This window comes from Vombatus ursinus, unplaced genomic scaffold (assembly GCF_900497805.2).
Source record: "Vombatus ursinus unplaced genomic scaffold, bare-nosed wombat genome assembly UNPS02007612.1, whole genome shotgun sequence".
Taxonomy (NCBI): domain Eukaryota; kingdom Metazoa; phylum Chordata; class Mammalia; order Diprotodontia; family Vombatidae; genus Vombatus; species Vombatus ursinus.
In genome coordinates, this window is record NW_020947390.1 from 10,108,219 (window position 1) to 10,130,970 (window position 22,752).

At 37.1% G+C, this 22,752-nt stretch overlaps 1 protein-coding gene across 1 annotated transcript in view; it reads right to left on the minus strand.

Moving 5' to 3' along the window:
* ALKBH8 (alkB homolog 8, tRNA methyltransferase) overlaps positions 1–22,752 on the minus strand; it is a 50,214-nt gene that overhangs the window by 11,295 nt on the left and 16,167 nt on the right. Inside the window, exons 7-8 of the mRNA XM_027849534.1 lie at positions 21,311–21,381; positions 6,245–6,351 (exon numbers count right to left, since the gene is read on the minus strand). Coding sequence (XP_027705335.1) covers positions 6,245–6,351; positions 21,311–21,381 — 178 coding nt within the window. The remainder of the gene's footprint in view (positions 1–6,244; positions 6,352–21,310; positions 21,382–22,752) is intronic.

Consider the following 22,752-nt stretch of genomic DNA (forward strand, 5'->3'; position numbering starts at 1 on the left):
AAATGTTGTATACAGGATTGGAACAGTACTAGAAAATAGTAACAGATTTATGTAGCCACTTATGTTTATGTAGTTTACAATTTATAAAACACTTTCTTTTCAACAAAGCTAAGAGGTTAATGGTAGATATATTATTATCTCCATTTTATAGATGAAGAAATCAGAAACATTAAAAGGCTTGTCCCTAGTCACACGAGCTCTTAAGTACTGAAGTCATGACTTGAAAGGAGAAGGTGATTTGTGGGAAGTACAAGTAAGCAAAAATTGACTGCTAATTTTTGAAGGGGATTAAAGATATAATTTTGAATGAAGAAGATTCAAAAGAATAAGAAAGTACCTTGGACCTCTTTTCGTCAATTTAAACCAATAATGAACTTTGGCTGGATGAATGAGTGAATGAAGAGGCATTTATTAAGCCTTTATTATGTGTCAAGCTCCATGCTAAGTGTGGGGGAAAGAAATACAAAAACAAAGATAGTCCCTAACCTTAAGGAACTTCTAAGTGAAGGCAACCCAGAGAAGGGAGTGGTAGCCTAGGAGAGATATTTCGGTTTGAAAAAAAGTTACAGAAAAGAATTATGAGTGAAGCCATAAGAGAATAGATTCACACCCCCTTTCTAGGAGCAAAAGAGTTCATTTGATTATGGTTCCAGAATTGAAATAATTAATACAGAAGTTTTCTCAACAAAATTAATTATTCTTTCTAAGGACTTCCTTTCTGTTGAGGATCTTTTATTATTGATGACCTCAGAGGTTTTTTTTTAATTTAGTTTAATTAATTTATTTTTGTTACATTTTAAGTTCCCTACTACCTTTCCACTCTTAGTCTATTGTCTGAGATCTGACTCAATTCTCACAAGTGCATAGAAGTTTCCCTGACCATCCCACGTTTCTCTGAGCCCTCTAACTTGAAGTGATCTCACCATTCTCTGAACTCTTACAGCACTTATGTCTCATATCACTTATTGGGCAAATAGAGATAATCTCTTCTTTTGTCTTAAACAGTTACTTATCTTGTATTGCTTTTTTAATCTTTCCACATTTATCTTATCTCCCCACATAGAATAGACTTCTTGAGATTAGAAACAGTCTCATACTTCTTTAAGTCCCCACAATATTTCTCCTTCCCTCCCCATCCTGCACTAGAGAAGGCCACCAGTTCATACACACACACACACACACACACACACACACACACACACACACACACAAAACCATACTACACATACTTCTATTTATCAGTTCTTTCTCTGGTACACCTCTGATAGATCATCCTTCCTTAGTCCTTTGTAGCTGACCTGAGCATTTGTAATACTCAGAATAATTTAGTCTTCGAACACTATTGCTGTTACTGTATCTAACGTTCTCTTCATTGTGCTCATTCCACTCTTCATTATTTCATGCAAATCTTTCCATATTTTCAGAAATCAATCTGATTTCATAGTTCTTTATTCCCTGAAGAGAATTCATTCAATCAAATACTGATTTAAATATTAGTAAATCTAATTTAATTTTGGCAAAGGCCTAGCAGAGAGAAGAGCTTCACTACCAGTTTTCAAAGCTCCTAATTGTCAGTTGCTCAGATTTGTAAGCTTTCTTTTTTTTATGAGACTCCCTCTATCAAGAATCATAATTTTTATCTTAGCCTTATTCAACATCTTTTTTGAAAAAAGAAAATAACTAATGATGTATTTTTCTTCCTAACATTGTAATTAAGGAAAGAAAGTCGACTAAATATTACAACTCCCAAAAGAACAGTTTATAAAGATACAGTACCTTCTGTATTAGGAGCTAGAACTTGCTTTATTAGCTGCAATCAAATCAATAAACATTTACTGAGGGTGTACTGTGTTATTATAAGGTTGTAGGCTACATATTGTGGGGACTTAAAGAAGTGTGAGACTGTCTCTAATCTCAAGAAGTCTATTCTACGTGGGAAGATAAGATAAATGTGGAAAGATTAAAAAAGCAATACAAGATAAGTAACTGTTTAAGACAAAAGAAGAGATTATCACTATTTGCCCAATAAATGATACGAGCCATAAGTGCTATAAGAGTTCAGAGAAGGGTGAGATAACTTCAAGTTAGAGGGCTCACAGAAACATGGGATGGTCAGGGAAACTTCTATGCACTTATGAGAGTTGAGTCAGGTCTTAGACAATAGACTTAAGAGTTGGAGAGGTAGTAGGGAAACCAACCCAAGTGAGGGAAAGAATGTTTAAAACAAAATAACACAAAATAAAACAGTATAAGATGGAGGATGAAAGGTATTTTCACAGAATAATGAGTAAAAAATAGTTTAGCCAGCTAAGTAGAGATGCAAGGAGAGGTTAAAATGTAAGAGTTTAGACTTTCTGTCAGAAACAATAGGGAATCATTGGAGGTTAGTAACCAGGAAAATGGCACAACGGTAACTCATTACCAGCTTAGGTCTTTATAAGATAAGTACAAAAGATGAAAACAAGAGCATGCAACCAGAGGATATACAAACACAGCACGGCCCTGTAAGAAGAATGTCAGGGTATATTTTCAAATCAAGCTGCAGAAATTAGGAGGATCAAAGATGGGCTAGGTATTGTTCTGGGGAGACGGAATGTCAATAATGGGTAGAAGTGAGAAAGCAGAGCTGTTCAACTCTTACACTGCCTGTTTTCCTTCCAAGAAAAATAATCTTTGTATAGGAAAAAAATGGCTAAAACGGAGTTGAAATCCAAAATAAGTAGGAAGATAATAAGGGAGCACTTAACTGCCTCTGATGAACTGAAGTCACTAGGCCAAAATAAATTATATCATTTGTTGTCATTGTTCAGTCATTTTCAGTTATGTCTGACTCTTCGTGACCCCATCTGGGGTTTTCTTGGCAAAGATACTACAGTGGTTTGCCATTTCTTTCTCCAGCTCATTTTACAGATGAGGAAACTGAGGCAGTCGCAAGTGACTTGCCCAGGGTCACCCAGCTAGCAAGAATCTGAGGCCAGATTTGAATTCAGGAAGATTAGTGTTCCAGACTCCAGATGTGGCACTCCAACCACTGTGTCACCTAGTTGCCCCAAAATAGGGCACAAAAGAGTGAAAGATATGATTACTCAGCTACTGCTCTTTGTGACAGTGATCTTTGAAGGATTGTGGAGAACAGAAGAGGTGTTGCAAGCCTGAAAAAAAAAGTAACTATCTTGATTTTCAAAAAAGGGAAAGAGAAAGAATAAGCAAATTATAGACCAATGAGCTTGATTTAATAATTCTAGAAAGTGTTACTACAGTGATCATTAATGAAAATATACAAAAAGGAAGTGGTAATCAAAAAGAGCCAGCATGATTTCCTCAATCAATCAATCAATAAGCATTTAATAAGCACCTACTATGTGCCAGGTACTATGCTAGCGATACAAATACAAGGAATGAAACATTGCATCAAGGATAGGTCATGTCAGGATAACCAGATGGGTAGATCAGGGCGATGCTATAGATGTAGTTTATCTAGCAAAGTATTTCACAAAGTCATATATACTATTCAGGTAAACAGGATGGAGAGATAAGGCTGGGCAAGAGCACAATTTGGTGGATTCACATCTGGTTGGATGGCTAGTCTCCCAAAATAATGATGATTAATAGTTCCATGTCAGCTTGGAAACAGCACTTGGAAAGAGTAGAATATTCCCAGAATCTGTACTTGGCCCTGTGCTGATACTTTATCCATGACTTGGACAGAGGTACAAGTGACAAGTTTATCCAACTAGCAAAATGACATAAATTTAACTCATCAGGCCCCTATACTGGGCTCTCTCCCTCTTCTCTCTCAGTGATTTGCTTATGTCCTGTTTTCAACCATCTTCTCTATGTAAATGATTCCCTAAACCTACATATCTAGCCCTCATCTCTCCTGACCTCCATTTCTGAATCTCCAATTAATTACTTAACATCTCCACCTGGATGTCTCATAAGTATCTCAAACACAAAATGTCCAAAACAACCTCTTATATCATCCCCTAAATCCATCCATCCTCCTATTTCCTACTCTATTTCTGCCAAGGGCTCCACTAATCTTCTAATTACTCAGGTTTAAAACCTATGAGTCATCTCTGACTTGATTACTATCTCTAACTATCATATCTAACTAATTCCACCTCAATATGTCCCAAATTCTAACCCTTTTCTCTAATCATACCATACCATATAGCACCTTACTACATCTTGCCTGGATTTTACAATAGCTTCCTAATTGTTCTCTTCAAATCCACTCTTGTCCTTCTCCAAACCCTTCTCCAAAAAGCCCCAAAGTTATATTCCTAAGACATAGATCTGACCATACCACTCTCCTATTTCTGAAGTTTCAGTAGTTGCGGAGTTTCTCAGATAAAGGCTTTATTTCCAAAATACATCAGGAACTGATTCAAATTTATTAAAAAAAAAAAAAAAGCACCATTCCCTCAGTTGGTAAATGGTCCAAGAATATGAACAGAGAGTTTTCAAAGAAAGAAATCCAAGTCATGAATAGCAGCTCCAAAGCACTAATAATTAGAAAAATGAAAATTAAAGCTACAATGAGGTTCTTTTTTACCTCACACTCATCAAATCAGCATAGTCAACAAAAGAAGGAAAATGACGAATGTTGGAGGAGCTATAAGAAAATAGGTATGCTAATTCCCTGTTGGTAGAGCTGTGAACTGGTCTAGTCATTCTAAGAAGCAATTTGGGATTTTGCTTCCAAAATTACTAAACTGTGCATATGTACCCTTTGACCCAGTGATAGGTCTACTAATGAGGCCTCTACTCCAAAGAAATCAAAGAAAGAGGAAAAGAACACATATGTACAATGATATTGATAGCAGCTATTTTTTATAACAGCAAAAACATGAAACTAAGAAAGTGCCTATCAACTGGGCGATAACTGAACAAATTTTGGTATATGAAAGTAACGAAATACTATTGTACCATAAGAAATGATGAAAGGAATGGTTTCGAAGAAACCGGGGAAGACTTGTATGAATTATGCAAAATGAAACGAGAAGAGCCAGGAGAAAATGAAAAATTTTGTAACAGTTAGTTGTACCAAAGGAGAATGAGCTGTCTTGGGAGGAAGTAGGTCCCCCTTCATGGAAGACTTTCAGGTAAAGCTTGCATGAACACTTAGGTAGGTTATGGAATGTATCATTGTTCTAAATAGGCTAGACAGCCCTTAAGTCAGGCTCAACTCAGATTCTGATAAAAGTGCTGTTTGAGAAAAATTAAACTGACAATGGTGTGTAAGATGAATTTTGTTGTTCTTCTTGTTCAGTCATTCAGTAATGTCTGACCTTACATGACCCCATGGATTTCATCCACGGGGTTTTCTTGGCAAAGATACTGGAGGAAATTGCCATTTCCTTTTCCAATGTGTCCCCATTTACAGATGAGGAACTGAGGCAAATAGGGGTCAAGTGACTTGCTCAGGGTCACACAGCTAGTAAGTATCTGAGGATTAGAACTCAGATTTTCCTGACTCCAGGCCCAGTGCTCTATCTGCTGTGTCACCTGGCTGGCAATATTTTAATAATATAGTTACACAGAAAATGTTCTTTTCATTTTATAGAGGTTTTAACTGAGAGATTAATAAGTTAAGAAGTGAAGAACAACAGCTGTAATCAAGCTAAACAGAGCTAGACTCCCAAGGTTCTCAATTCCAAGTTTATTACTAAACCACTAGGCCACATGGTCATATTCCCTTTCAACAGCTCATTTACTATAAACAGTCAGGGTTGGAACTGCTCATTAAAAACTGAGCAATTATTCAGAAAATCAGATTGCTTTTAAAGAGGTCATGATCAGTCAATCTTTAGAACCAATTCATTGTCTCTTTTAATTTCTGGAAAAACAGTAAAAGGTGGCATTTAATGTCTCTGAACAGGAAGCAGAGTGTAGATCACAGTATGGTTCAGCTATATAAAGTCATTAAAAGATCAAAAAAACTTTCACACAGCAATCCACCCTTTTAAAATGGGCTGTAGTAGCTCTCATTTGGATGCCTCACAACAAAATTACTCATAGACAAAATTATTCACAAGCCAAGATAAGAAGGAATGAAAGTTATTACTAAACTCTACAGAATGTACTTCCTGTGTTATAGCAGACAAGTCATTTCCCCACCCTAGACTCCATGTTTTTCCTCTGTAAAGTGAGAGGTTTGGACTAAATGATCTCTAAGAGCACTTCTAGTTCAGAATTTATGGGACAGGTTTACTATCAACATAGATATCTTAACACATACCCATGTGTCCAAAGGTATCTAGATTCTCCTGTCATCACCAGCAAACTCCGTTGAGGTAGCATAACTGACACCGTGCAACCATCTGGGTGCTTAAAATCCATGACAATCTTAATGAAAAGACAAAAGTATAACTATCAAACTTATGTGGAACAAGATTGAAAAAGTGACTCACTTTCTGAGCTAATATTAAATAAAATGGATATGGTTACAAATATTCTTACCAAAGAATGTTAGCTATTAGCTAAGGATTCTTTTTTTAAACATGTATTTTTTTCAATTAACAAAATATTTTTTATCTTCCTCCCCTTATGAAAAAAACAAAACAAAACCCTTGTAACCTATACCTAAGCAAGTAAAATAAATCCCTACATTATCTATATCCAAAAATGCCCATCTCTTTCTGTAGTCTATCACCTTTCTTTCAAGAGATAAGAATAAGCTACGGATTCTTTTATATTACTGTTGTTCATATATTGACCTGGGCCTTTTCTTTTCTCTCTATATCAGGGGTTGTACACTTGGGGTCTATGAACTTGTTTTTTAAAAATATTTTGATAATTGTATCTCAATATCATTTCATTTTTAATTCAATGTATTTTGTTTGTGTGTTTAAAAATGATTCTGAGAAAGGGTCCATAACATTCATTAGACTGCCAAAAGCATATCTATAAAGCATATCTATGACTAAAAAAGGTTAAGAACTCATGTTTTATACTATTTTGCTTTGTGATCTCATCAGCTTCCATGGGATGCAGATGATTCCCAGATCTATAAATGCAGCCCTAATCCTTCTCCTCAGCTCCAGTCCTTTATCAACAACAACCTTTCGAACATCACAAACTGTATATCCCACAGGCATCTCAGACTCAACATGTCCAAAACCTCTCCCCCAAAACTCTCCCTTCTTCCCATTTATCCTATTACTGTCAAAAGCACCACCATATTCCCAGTTATCCAAGTTTAAAATTTCAATGTTATCCATGGCTTCTTACTTGCACTCATCAGATGGGATAAGCAGCAGTTGGTGGCACAGTAGATAGAGCACTAGTCCTTAAGTCAGGAAGACCTGAATCCAAATTCAGCCTCGGATACTTACTAGCTACATGACTCTGGGTAAGTCACTTAAGATTGTCTCTCACTTAGCCTTTGCTTGCCTCCTTTTGCTCAAATGTAAAATGAGGATAATAATAGTACCTACCTTGCAAGAGTGTTGTGAGGATCAAATGAGATATGTTAAAAAAAAAAAAAAGTGCTTAGCACAGTGCCTGGCATACAGTAGGTGCTTTATAAATGCTTCCCTTTCCTGTTTCCTTTTCCCATATGTCCAATCTGTTGTCCAATCTTGTCTCTCTCCACTCACACAGCCACCACCCTAATATAGGCTCCTATCACATCTCATTTAGATTAATTCAATAGGCTTTTAATTGGTCTTTTTGCCTCAAATCCCACCCCTACTCCTCCCTCTAATCCATCCTTAACTCAGTAGCCAAAGTAATTTTTCTAAAACTCAGGTCTGATGATATTAGTTCCTTACTCAATAAATCTAGACGCTCTTTGTTATTTCCAGGATGAAATAAAAACTCCCTTTTGGCATTTAAAGCCCTCACAACCCGGCCCCTTCCTATCTTTCCAGTCTCCTTACATATTCTATGACCTAGCTACTCTGGCCTGCTTGGTGGTCTTCACACATGACACTCCTCGTCTCTCAACTCCAGGTCTGGATGACTCTCCCTCTTCATCTGAGCCTATAGTCTCCCAGGTTTCCTCCAAGACTCAGCTCATATCCTACCTTCTCAAGAGTCTTTTCCTAATAAACTCCTTCACCTCCATTGCCTACCTTCTGAAGTTATTTTCCATCTACTCTGCATATATCTTTTATGTACATAGCAATTTATACGTTGTCTCTCCCATTAGAATGTAACCTCCTATCCACCTCCAGAGAAAGAACTGATGGAATCTGAATATAGATTGAAGCATACTTTTTTTACTTTATTTTTCTTGGGTTTTCGTCTGTGTTTTCTTTTGCAACATGACTAATATGAAAATATGTTTTATACGACTTCACATGTATAATCTATATAAAATTGCTTACCTTCTGGGGAGGGAAGAGAGGAAGAGACTTTGGAACTCAAAATTTTGAAAAACAAATGGTAAAAAAAACTTTTACACGTAATTGGGGGAAAAAAGAATATGAGTTCTTTAAAGGTAGGGACAGTGCTTCTGCCTTTCTTTACACAGTCTTTTTTTTTTTTTTTGGCAAGGCAATTGGGGTTAAGTGACTTGCCCAGGGTCACACAGTTAATAAGTATCAAGTGTCTGGGCTGAGATCACATTCGAACTCAGGTCCTCCTGACTACAGGGCTGGTGCTCTACCTACCACACCACGTAGCTATCCCTCTCTGTCTTTCTTTATATCCTTAGCATTTAGCACTGTGCCTAGTGTACAGTAAGCACTTAATAAATAGTTGTTGCCTGACTGAACTGAATTAGTTATATCATATAAGTTAACTGTTTGTTAGCTTGAGAGCCCCTCATATTTTAACTGTAATTGTCAGTATGAAAAAATGTCCAGCAAATCTGAGTTTGGAAATATAAAGGGGTATAATTCACATGTATCTGTGAAATTTATGCACATTCTCTCTTTCTGGCAGACAGTAATGACTAATGAGGAAACCTTGGCTTAATAAATGATTAGAACTGAGAAGCTGAAACTTGACCCTAATTAAACTGTTCCTAATTCTTCCCCTTTTAAAGATTCTGGCATTTATGAGTATGAACAACCAGCCAATTTTCATCAAATGTGGCCAAATGGCACCACAAAACACAAACTCAGTACTGTCTATGTATTATAAGATCTTGTGAAACACTGTTGGTTCTTCTCCCATTAAAACATCATTTCTTGAGCACCCATTGTGTCCCAGAGACTCTGCTAGGTGCTGAACATGATCTATTGACCTAATATTCTGGATCACAATATCAGTTTAATAATAGAAGGGGAGTGGTATGGAGCCAGCACTCCATTTTTCCAAGTCTGGGGCTATACTTTTCTAATATTCCCAAAGAATAATATGGAAATCCTCCCATTTCTGTCTTTCAACACTTTTGTAAAGTAAATATAACTCAGTTTTTCTTGAGAAAAGCATTAAAAAGGTTCAAATATAGTATTTCCAAGTAGACCTTTATCCTAACTGAACATTCCTAGTTGTTAGTTTTTTAAAAAAGAGAATAGAGCACATAGCTTTTTTAATTCGATAAAGATTCACAACCAATAGTGCTACTATGCCACAACTGAACCAATCTACCTCATGACAGCTTTGTTCCACAGTAGCTACTCCCAATTAGTCTTTTCACTTTTTACCAATTTTCTTTATTTTCTGAGGTGGCAGAGTCAATAAAGATCAAATTGCCGGCTACCCTTGGCATACCACTAGGGATTATGCTCAGGAATAAAAATGCTGGACATTTTGATCCTATGTAAGCTTTACACTCTTTGTACTTACAGAAGACATACACCTAAGATGGTGAGGGCTGAAAATCCCAATCACCTGTGTCATCTTCCTATAACGTGCTTATAATATGCAGAACACATGAAGCAACAGAGATCTCCAGGTTGGCTAAACATCCAAATGAAGCTCACACTGCCACTGGGAGTGATACAATACACAAGCCAATCACAAGAGAAGAATACAAAGGGCAAACATCCTTTTTTTTTTTCTACTTAGATTTTGGCTGAAGTGAATAACCTTTTGAGAGCAACAGGAAAAAAAAATCTAAACAACAAGGTGGCAATGAAAGAAATACTGTGATTCAGTTGAAGTGGAAAACATGAGAGAGGATGGAAGTTTCTTTCCAAGGTAATCTGGAGAAAGTAAGTATCCCTCAATGAAAAGAATGGTGAAATGCAAGGTAGGTCAAGTGTGAGTCTTCCAAGGTTATACTAAATTGGATTCTCCTTTCCTAACTTCATTTGAACCAAATGCAGTAAACTTTTTTTTTAACAGTGCTAATTCATCTCAAAGAATTCAAAATATTACTGATTTAGAGCTAGTAGGGAACCCCTACAGAGATTTTACAGATGAGGGAACCAAGATTCAATAAGATTAAGCAATTTCCCCAAGACTTCATAGATAGCCTTCTACTATTTAATAATGGAAGAACTGGGATTTGAAGCCAGGTCATTTGACTCCAAATCCTTTCCATTGTAACATACTGCCTCCAAAAGGTGGGTGCTCAATAAAAGCTTATTGTTTGAAACACACACACGTACATACACAGGAAGAACTCAATGCACTTTAGAGAAAGAATGAGTATTTAGAGACTTCTGAAATGTGCATGTTAACATTTGTTAAGTCTTTTCTCTAAAGACTCATAGAATAATAGATTGCAGGGCTGGAAAGGATCCTAACCTAGTCCTATTCCTTCACTTTATGGATGAGGCAATTGTGCCCTGGCCAAACTCTTTAAGAAAAATACATATATACAATGAAATAAAACTATCCTTAAGAAGTTTCTATTAATACATTTTTCCTAAGTAATACATTACAGTTTTGAGGTCCCTACCATATTGGCCCATTTTTTTTTTGCAAGACGCTTTTCCTGTTAAGAAGTTCTTAAAGCAATTCCTTGAGAGTTTTTCTGAATAATAAAAGTAGTTTTCTGCTTGACCACAAAAGGAGGAACCTCCAGAGACAGCTTGCTAAATGAACAGTAGCAAAAGTGAGAAGTGAGGCAACCAGGAATGATAACTTGAATGGGCAAAGGCACTAAGTACAAATTAGCTCAAGGTGTTTTAGAGCAGGAGTATCTTAACTTGAGAGTCCATTAACTTAGGTTTTTAAAAAACATATCTTGATCACTGTATTTCAGTACAATAGATTTCATTTATAACCCAATTTATTCTTTTTTCTGCATTTAAAAAATAATATTCTGAGAAGAGATTTATAGACTTTACCACATTACCAAAGGAGGCCAAAGGTTAAGAACTCCTATTCTGGAAACTAAATGACTTCTAGTGGTATCGGCTTCTGATTGCCTTTGGTATCACTCAAAACCTACTTAACACATTGAGAAAAACAAACTAAAATACACATTCACCACAGCAGATAGATAATCTTCCCTATTAGGCCATATATGGTCATATTAAATAGGCAAGCACAGAAACTCAGATTGATAAACGCATTAAGAAGCTGTTCAGAAACAGCACTGGATGTGGAAAGAGGAAGAATCTGCATTCTAAGCCCACCTCAGTCATCTACCACCTGTCACAACTTGTTGGAGGCTTAGTTTACCAATCTGTAAAATGGTGATAAGAAGAGCTATTATTTACCTCAAAAGATGTTGTGAAGATCAAATTGGATAAGTTAAGCACTTTAAAAATTAATGTATTATGTGACTCTTAGCTATTGTTATTATTTGGAGTAAAATGACCTAAATTCCAACCTCAGCTTGGCTACTTACTACCTTTGTGACCACATTAAAGTCACTGTACCTCTCTGGGTTTCAGTTTCCTTACCTTTAAAATGAGGGAGTTGTACTAGATGATCTTTAAGGCCCATCTCAGCTCTAAATCCTATAATTAGACTAAGTATCAACAGCTGAGAGAGCAGAGTCCTTCACATCCTCTTTATTCTTATACACAGATATTCTGTATTATGTTTGTCTGGGTGAACTGAAGCAGGATTATGGAATTGAGGGCTTCCAGTTTAATGGTCAGAATTAATTTCCATAATGAAACAATGAGGAAAGGAGGAAAAATTTCATGTTATAAAAAACATTAAAAAGAGAAATATGGAATTCAATTGAACAATTTTTAAATCTCTATTCCACATGGGGCTACAAAGACAAAAATCAAACAGTTCTTACCTGACCCCAAGAAGCTTACATCCTGCTGAAGGGGCAGGGAAGGAGGTGGCAGAATGTAAGTGCACATACATAAGTAAGCAGTAATTTGAGATGGAGAACACTAAGAACGAGGGGATTCAAAGAAGGTTTCTCAGAGCATGTCGTGCCTGAGCTGAGTCTTGAATAAAGACAGGGATTCAGAGAGGAAGTATTAAGGAATACGTACCAAGTACAAAGTCTGACTTGAGTGCATTCATGGGCATGGGAGACGGAATGTCTGGTTCAGAGAACAGCGAGTAATCCAGTCTGGAGTGTGTGTGAAGGGAAGTCATGTGAAATAAGGTCAGAAAGGCAGGTGTGAGTTGTGAAGGGCTGTAAACGTAACTGAGGAAATTGTATTTTATCTAAGAGGCAAAAGAAAGCTGCTAAAGGGTTTGTTTTTTTTTAAGTGAGGAGTAATATGATCAGACGGGTGCCTTAGGAAGATTATTTTGGCAGCTGTGTAAAGGATAGGTTGGAGAAGATAATACTGAATGCAGGGAGATCAATTTAGGCCAGCAGTCCAGGTAGGAGATGCTGAGAATCTTAATGAGAGTGATAGCCATGCAAGTGGAGACCAGGAAAGAGATGGAAGAAAAGCAGTGGAGACAGGAATGACAGTACTTAGCAAATGACTGGATGTGGGAGGTGAGGGAGAGGAAAGAGTCTGCAATGGTTTCCATGACATTGTCCTCTCCTGCTTACTCTTCTCCATGTCTGACTGTGCCTTCTCAGGATCTTTCTCTAGCTCTTCATCCATCTTCCATCTCCTAAGCATGGACGTCCCCTAAGGTTCTGTTCTGTCCTACACTTTCTTCTTTCTCCCTACACTCTCCTTTCGTCATTTCATCTTGTTCCTATGGATTCAGTTATCATCTCAACACTGACTACTCCCAAAGTTCTCATATATGTGGTGTGAATGTGTGTGTGCGTGTATCTCATACACAGAATATCCTTCTTGTTGGGAGAGTGCCTCAGTTACTATAGTTTTAATATGAAAGACATGTTCCATCTAGGTGAAATATGTGTGTGTGTGCATGTGTGAGTAAAAAAACTTTGCATAGGAGATAGAACCTGAGAAGGTACAATCAGACATAAAGGAGGATAGGCAGGAGAGACAATGTCATGGAAACCAAAGGAGGAGAATGGCCAGGAGGAGGTGAGAAAGTCAGCAGTACCAAAAATTGCAGAGAACAAGGAGAACAGGTTCTAATAAGTTCCACATTTCCAACTAAACGAAGCTATAAGCTTCCTGAAGGCAGTTACCAGGTATTATACACCAGAGTAGAACCACTGAGGGCAGAGGTGACATCAGTCAAACTCAATTGCTTTTCTAACTTTCCTTCTGTTCCTTAAATATATCTGTGGAGACATAATTCTGGACTCTACAGTTCTATTACACAGTGAATCATTACCCACAATTCTAACAAAAGACATGAAAATTAGCAATTAAAAAGCAATTAGACTCGAAATACAATCAAGTGCTCTATTTAGTGATGTCACTGTGAAAAAAGATCTCTTGGCAGATTGCTGACTGTTGTTCTCATGCCATAGGTAGGTCTCTCAGTCATCATCCTCTTTGGAGATACCAGGATAAAGGAAGTTCTATTCATTTTTTTGCTCAGTAGACAGAGGTAGTTTAGAACCCATAAGAACAAGAACAACAAAAACCCACCATCATAGCTGGAGGTAGAAAGATTTTTTTCAGTGCCGAGTTCCACTTACAAGAAGATCAATTTGGGCTTCTAAGAGGTCTAGAAATGTGAGAAAATTACATCAAAGCAAACAATTTTCAAGAAATGAGATTTGAAGGAAAAAAGTCTAACAATGGGAAAAACTTTTTTAAAACCATGATGAGGCAAGATAGGTTCTGGTAAGGGGTATTCTTCCTTATTTTGGGTCTAAGAGTCAGTGACTCTAATTAGGTCCAATATAGTCAAAATATGTGATGTTTTAGCAGCTGTGCTATACTGCTGAATTATAGGTGAACAAGCTCATTTAAAAGTAGATTTAGTCCACCCAAAAGGCATCCCTAACAGTATTTCCCTGATTATTTTACATACATAATGCCTAGCTAAGATGGAAGCTTAAATATGGAGAAATTAGGAAAAAATAATTTAGGAACATAGATGGTACAGAGGAATGCTCCAACTTCATCACTCAACTGAAAATACTCTGTCCAAAGTTACCAACAATCTCTCAATTGCCAAATCTAATGGCTTTTGCTCAGTCCTAATCCTTCTTGGTCTATCTTTGACAGGGTTGACTGCCTTCTCCTGGAGAGTTTCTCTTCTCTGCCATGGCACTCCTCTCTCCTGGTTTATCTCCTACCTGTCTAACTCTTACTTCTCAGTCTTTCTTTTTTGGCTCATCATCCACATCATGCTGCTTGACTGTGAGTGCTTTCCAAGGTTCTAGTCTACAGTTTCTTCTCTTCTCCTTCTCTCAGCTTCCATAGCTTTATCTATCATATCACTTTTATCTTTATCTATCACCTCTAAGCAGACGACTCCCAGATCTATTTGTCCATCCTCAGTCTCTCCCCTGAGCTTCAGTCCTGCATCACTAATTGACTATTGGACATTCCATACTGGTGTCCTATGCACATCTCAAACTCAACATGTCCAAAACAGAAATCATGACCTTTTCCCCTAAACCTTCCCCTCTTCCAAACTTTTTTATTTCTATTGAAGTCATTCTGTCAGTCTCTGGGGTTCAAAATCTCAGAATTATATTTAACTCTTCATTCTCCCTCACCCCAAGTATCCAGTCAGTTGTCTAATCTTATAATTTCTATCTTCACATCTCTTGCATCCAACCCTTTTCTCCACTCACAAAGCTACCACTTCAGTTTAGGCCACGTCTTAGGTTATAGCAATAGCCTGCTCATTTATTTCCCTGACTCAAGTATCTACCTTACAGGCCATCCTACCCACTGCCGCCAAAGTGATTTTTATTAAGTGAAGATGTGTCTCTCCCACTCAGTCAAGTCCAGTGGCTTCCTGTCATATCTAGGATAAAATATACACTCATCTATTTAGCTTTTAAAGCCCCTGCACCACCTGGCCCCAGTCTATCTTTCCAGCCTCAATATACATTTTGCAGTACTCACCTTCCCACACTTAGTGAACCAGTCAAACTAGTTTTCTCTCTGTTACACACACATGCACACACACACATGCACATGGACACACATGTGTACACACACACTCCATCTTTAGTCTCTGTGCCTTTTCATTAGCTGTCCCACGTGCCTTACCTCCATCTCAGATTCCCTCTCTTCCTTTAGAATAATCTTTTGCATGACGCCTTTCCTCATCCCACAGCTTCTAATAGCCTCTCCCCCTCCTTCCCAGACCACTCTGTACTAACTACCTTGTATATGTTTATTTAATTAATTAATTAAATTAATTAAATTAATTTATTTATTTAATTTATTAATTTTATATTTATGCTGTTTATAGTTTAAATGTTATGTTGGCTCCCCCATTAATAATTGGCCCCTTAATAATAATAACTAGCATTTATATAGCCCTTTATATGTTACCTTAATTGATCAATGAAAGTAGGGACAGTGTCATTCTTTGAACTCATATCTCCAGTGCTTGGCACAGAGCACATGCTTAATAATTACTTATTGATAGATTACCTCCATTGATCTTTATCTTATCCAAATGCTGTCTACCATGCTTTCCTCCTCTGGTTTCTGAATTTCTTCATATGAGTATGTTCTGCTCCACTCTCTCACACGCCCCTTCTATCTCTCCTGTTCTTTCTATACCCTTCCAGTCACATTCCAGTTGTGGGGCTGATCCCACCAAGTCTCAGTACTACCTATAAGGCCAAATTTGTCACGGGCTCACTTTGCTTATTTTCCATACTTCATGTATTTATGGACATCTGTAGCCTTTATTGCTGGCTACTTTCTTGGATTTTGTCTCTCTTTTGTCCCTCCACTTCAGTTTTCACCTCAACATCAAGGAGTTAGACTAGATGGTTTCTAGTGTCCCAGACCTAATAATTTATGAATCTATGAATTTAATTTGATTTAGTGACTCTATAGGTAAAGGAGATGAGGTTAGTTTGAAAAAATTCTCCAAAGAATAGTCAACACAACAACAACAACAACAACTACTAACTCTATATATAACCTACTATGTGCCAGGCACTGTGCCAAGAGCTTTTACAAATATTATTTCATTTGATCCTCACAAAAACCCTGGGAGCTAGGTATTATTATTATCCCCATTTTACAGATGAAAAAAACTGAGGAAAACAGGTTAAACAATGCTCAAGATCACACAGCTAGTGTCTGAAGCTATTTTTGAACTCAGGTCTTCCATACTCCAGGTACAGCACTCTATCCATTGCAATGTCTTACCATCTACTTTCTCCTTATAAGTTTGACTTTTGTCCTCATCAGGAAAAAAAGAACTGGTCTTAGGGTAGTCTGGGTAGATCTATGCTCAAGAGTATGGTTCCAAGGCCCCAACTAGGTCTACAGTAGACAAATCTACAGGGTAAGACAGTATCATCATGAAAGGTTCCCAAGAATGAAATCCTTATGGCATAATCATGAATGATCCTGATAAGTAAAAAAAGGGGGATGCATCTAAAGGTATCTGGGTAGGGACTGATAGGGACAGAAACCAGATTCATAAAGGTTTAAGGGAAATAGGCAGTAAGGCAGTAGAAGAAATGAGTATTGATTATTCTCTGGAAAAGTCTGATGGTGAGGGAAAGAAAGCTCAAAGGGGACAACAGAGTTGAAGGAAAGATTTTTATTTTGTTTTGGGAATGAGGAGACCTATGCCTACTTGCAAGCTAGGGGCTAGGAAGAAGAGTAGGGAAGGAGAAGTTAAAGCCTCAAGAGAGAATAATGACTTAGAGATGCAGTTCTCAAACTTTTCAGTCTCAGGACCCCTTTATACTCTTACAAATTATTGAAGACTCTCCAAAGAACTTTTGTTTATATGGATTACATCTATTGAGATTTACCATATTAGAAATCAAAACATCTTAGCATTATTATGAAAATAGTTTTGATCTTGATGACCCCCTGAAATCCCAGGGGTATATGGACCACACATTGAGAACTGCTGATGAAGAGGAAAGGAATGAGACTGAATACACAATTACAGGGATTAGCCTTGGCAAAGAGGATGGGAACTTTTTCTTCAGAAAAAAATAGTAAAGGACGACAGGGGTAGTTTAAAAAAAAAAAAAGAGAGAGAAATTTTGAGTAAGTAGGGATGGAAGTTAAAGAAGACCACGTAAGAGTCAGATGATCTCAGTTAAGTAGATGATAAGGTTATCTGAGAGTGAAAGAGGGGAAAGGGCCTGGAAGAAACCACGGTGAGAAATGCAATAAAGAGTCAACAAGAGACTGATAAAAAGACTGCTGAATAGTACTGAGGGTCCAGCATGACTTTAAAATGGATTAGACCAGTATGGCTTGGTCTCTTTCTCTAGTGATGCTCAGTAGTTCTCAAGGAGAAGCAGAAACAACACAAAGATGGAAGTCAAGGTGGGAATGGCTGCTGGTCAAGAAAGCCAGGAATTCCAGGGTGACAGTTAGTACCTGCTGAGATAGCTAGACAGAGCGAGGAAGAGAAGCAGCTGTGATCCAAACAGCCATGACTGACAAATGACTGAGGGAATTTCAAGGGGTCAGGGTCCTAATGGCATGAAGAACTAGTTCAGTAAACCTGAAGGGAGTTGAAGAGGTTGAAAGATATAGTAAATCATCATCAAAAAAAAGCAAATGATGAGTTAATGAAAGGAAGTATAAAATTAGTATAGTATTATTAAGCTTCATTTTGCCTCTGAACTTATATTTTAAAAATAAAATCTATTATCTTCATCACAGGCTTCTCAATGTTATTATTCTAAATGTTACAAACAAGGCTTTAACCTGAAGCTTTCTGGTTCTTTTGGAAAACTGAACCCAGTGTGTGCTTCCAGAGACACCAAATGGATATGGTGAATATGACAACAGATTTTTATTCCTTCCACTAAAATGTGTGGCTTCATTTCTTTTAACTTCTGACTAAAACTGTATAGAATGACCAGTTGTCAAGGAAAAAAGACAAAAAACTAAAAAGCATAAAATTCTCTTAGCATCAAAACCAAATTCATCTATTAAGGCTCGTTAATACCTATAACAATGTCGTATTAAATGCCACTCAAAGATAAATATAAAATAAACAACAAGGAGGGACACAAGGGTAATCTTCACAATGACGAACAGCTCCTGAATAAATAAGAGTTGCATTACTTATAACTTAAAAAGTTACATTTTATAAATCTCATTTTAGAGAAGCAATGTCTCTTAGTGGACAGAGAGCTGGCTTGGAAACCAGGAACCAGTGTGAACTGGTTTCTAATCCTATATCTGATATATGCTCGATCTGATATATGACTCTGGGTAAGTCACTTAACCTTTCATTATCTCAGATACCTCTTTAAGACTAGAAGTTAAAGATGCCAACCTGTACAGGTAGTAGAGGGAGTTTCCTGACCAGGAGTTCCATATAACAGTGAAATCACAGATCTCATCCCTATCCCTACAAGCATCATTAGTACAAGCACAAGTTCTGTGCAGTAGAAAATGCAGATACAAACAGTAAACGTCTGACTTCCAATTAATAAAAAGAAAACTTCATAGAAAAGGTAAGATTTACCAAGGTTCTTAGAAAATGGGACAGAACTTGCTAAGTTGAGAATGGAAAAGTGATTCTGACGCACTGATGCTATGCCCAAAGAAAAGCACAGAGGTTGGAAAAGACAAAAACCATGGCCAATAGATTTTGACTACCAAGAAGATAAGAACTAGCTCAAACAGTATATCCTAAAAAAAGGCTTCTGGATTGCATCAGGTGAGAGCAACCTTTCCCATCTTGAAACTTAAACAGCACTTATCACCATACCATTGATATGGTGTCCATTCTTTATCCGTTACTGCCCAAGTACAGAGGGCCTTACACATAACTGGTACTCAATACATATTTGTTGAATGACTGATTTGGTAAACACTATTTTTTATAACTTTTTTCTAGGTAAAGAAGAAAATCAAAATATAGGTCCACAGGATTTTATCTGTCACTATATGAATTATATCAGCAGGAAAGATTAAACCATCTATAAGGGGCAACAAAGACCAGATTAAGAGTTAGGGAAACTGAGTTCAAGCCTGGTTCTTCTGCTAATTTGCTAATTAGGCAAGTCATTCACTTCTCATGGACAGAATTTAATGAGATGTTCTCTAAGGATCTTTACATCTTTAGGCTTCTTTGACTTCTCTATGACCACAGTTTGCCTCAGTCACAAACACTGTTTTCAATCATACTATTTTCAGTCACACAGTATTTTCAGTCACAAACACACTGTCTTCAGTGGCACACACAGTTTTCAGTCACACGCTGTTTTCAGTCACATACACATGTTTTCAGTCACAGACACTGTTTGCAGCCACACACACTATTTTCAGTCAGACACAGTTTTCAGTCACATTGTTTTCAGTTTCACACATACTGTTTTCAACCACAGATACAGTTTTCAGTCACAGACACTGTTTTCAGTCATGGCACCCTTGGTTCTTCTCCTTGAGGACAAGGAAGTTTGGTTTTGATCATTAAATCCCCAAAGTCTAGTCGAGTGACAGGAACATAGTAGGTACTCTGTAGATTTTTGTTAAATTGAATCGCTGAAGTGAGCTTAGAGATGCACACAGCAAATTGTAGGGAACCTGACCCGAGCAATCCACCAGAGGCTAAACAGGATTGTAACCTCCTCATATACTTCATGCAGAGGCAACTCTCCCTATTACCTAATGCAATGTCGAAAAGCAAAACCAGTATAAGAGAAATAAGCCCTAGATTTAGAATCAGAAGCCCTGGATATGAGCTTCAGCTCTGTCACTTATTATTGCCTCATTTAAGAGTTAATATTTTTACTTTCCTTCTTAGGATTACTTTGTGAAAAGCACTTTGTCAACTGTAATAGGCTACATACATGTTGCTGAAAGCATTAGAAGTATTTATCTCAATAACGGAAAGACTAAGAAGGTACATGATCTCTGCCTTTAAGTATCTGAGAGGCTGTCACAACAGAAGAAAGATCAGACTTGTTCCATTTGGCCACAGAGAACAGAACAAGGCTATTCAGAGAGGTGAGTTTCAAGTCAACGTAAGGAAAAGTTTCCTAACAATTAGAGCTGCCAAAAAAACAAAACAAACAAGCAAACAAAAAAACAGATGAGTTCCCCATCACTAGAAACTGAATGTTCACTTTTTAGATTCATTATCAATGAGATTCCTATTCAAGTACAGGTTGGAATAGAAAATTCTTGAGATCCCTTCCAAGTGGAAAGTTCCGTAATTAAGCAAAACATTAGAAAGACACCCTTTCCTTCCTATCAAGCCTGCATATGCTCTCTTCTCTCTTAGACTGCAATTTTGCATTGGTAAAGTGGAAGGAGTTGGTGCAAAGGCCCTTGACTACCAACTGTGCTACTGAAAATGTGTAATAAAAGGAGCAACCTGGAAAATGTTCACACTTTTTCAGGATGAGATGAGCATTAAGGAAGAAAGCCTGAGGGGGTCTAAGTGAAAACTGGTGACTGAACTCTCAGATACCAAATGATCACAGAATCCTAGATTTAACACTGGAAGAGAGCTGAGAGGTCATGTAATCTATCTACTATTTGGGGGATGAAGAAACTGAAGTAAAACATTGTTGGTATACTATGTAACCTTCTGCAAGTACCTAGGACAGAACCAGTACACAAGTCACCTGCACTGAAAATAATTGACAAACATAGCACCATATCAGAGAGGGTACAAGACTGGAAGTATCCAGGCTCAGTCATCTTCAACTAAGCACACCAAGGCAGAATAACAGCACACAAATTACCTACACAAAAAATAAGTGATAAAATGCATGATCACTATTCATTCTTGCTCTGCAGGTTAGCTCTTCTTTTCTGTTTCTTTTTGGAAGGCTGCGTTCTCTCATACAGAATCACATACTACATCCATTATAGCAGCCTTGTTTTGTATACTAAGCATAGACGAGCCTGTCTACACTAAAAATTAAGAAACACAGGAAATAGTTCTATGTAAAGCAAAACATACAAAACAATGTTATATTAAATGCATCAGCTAATTAGAACTTAAGAGCATTTACCTCTGCTCCCAAACTGAGAGAGATGATCTCATTCTCAAAAGCAGAATGGGTGTCAATGTGAGGAGGAATTCCTGAAACAGAATTAGTACGTCATTTTCTTTTCTTTCTTGTTAAAAGTTTATATACACATAAAGACACACACTATATCTGTGTACATATATGTATACACACACACATACATATTCTAGACATGGGCTTATATGCTTGGCACATATGTGTTTAATAAATACTTGTTGATTGATTAATTGGCTATATTTAGTATAATGAAAAGCTCAAGCAATAGCAAGGAAAATATTATAATTTTAACCAAAAGGGAAAGGTAAGGTAAATATGATTTCTCAACTTAGAACTAAATACAGTGGGTTGTTCTATGTTTTAAGATTCCGGAAAAATTCTACTGGGCCTAAGTTCAGCTCATCAGATTTACTTCTTACTTGAGACACTGACTGGCCCTACTGGAGCCCAAGATAAAGCTGGAGAGGAAAAAGGTACAGGAGTGGCCAGAATTCAGAAGGATTTCAACTGCCGAAGCATCAATGCCACTTCATCACAAAAGCCATTTCCTGAAAGCAGTGAATTTTAACCAGGTGTGAATACAACCTAAGTCATAGATAGAAATCAAATCTAAGGACAGCCTTGACTGAAGGCATGGCTTTTCTGTTTATTCACTCTCTATAAATCAATTAATTAAATGCCTGAACATTTGTTTTCTCTAAGGGAGAACCCTACCCACAGGAGAAATTTTTAAAAAGCATTTGAGACAGACCTTCCCTTCAAGGAGTTTATGTATTCCTCACAATAGTCTGATATGTTCCAAATATCAGAAGAGAGTGTTGCCAGATTAGTTGAGATCAATCAAGGCAGTAGTGTCAAACTCAAATGGAAGATTTAGAAGACTACAAATTAACATTATCTACATTGTACTGTATTTTTATTTATTTTGTTAAACATTTTCTGATTATATTTTAATCCAGTTCAAGTCATATCCCAAGGTTTCAGCCTGCCCCAAAAGGTTGACAACTCTGATGTGGGGATTTCTTGTGAGTCTCTGAACCTAAATTTGCTATCTACAGAGGTTCTGATGTGGGAAGAGCAAAGCCATCTGACAATACTGCCAATCTTCCCACAACTGTTCTTCATCTATTGTTCATTTCCCTGTTGAGCTCATCTTTTTCAATTAATTATTCATTTCTTCCTTTTCTCACATTTTAGACAACTTTTTTTTTTTAATTTCTCTAGTGGAAACAGGAGATGAAAAGAGTTCCAGACAACTATTTTTAATAGAATCACCAATATTTTAAATAAAAGTTCTATATAGCTCCTAGACTATTTCTATCAGACCAAGGTCAAACAGAAGTAATTAGTAACAGCAAAACAGTAATAATTTATGAGGCAAGTGTTGTAAAAACAAGTAATATTAATAGGACATTATATTCTTCAGG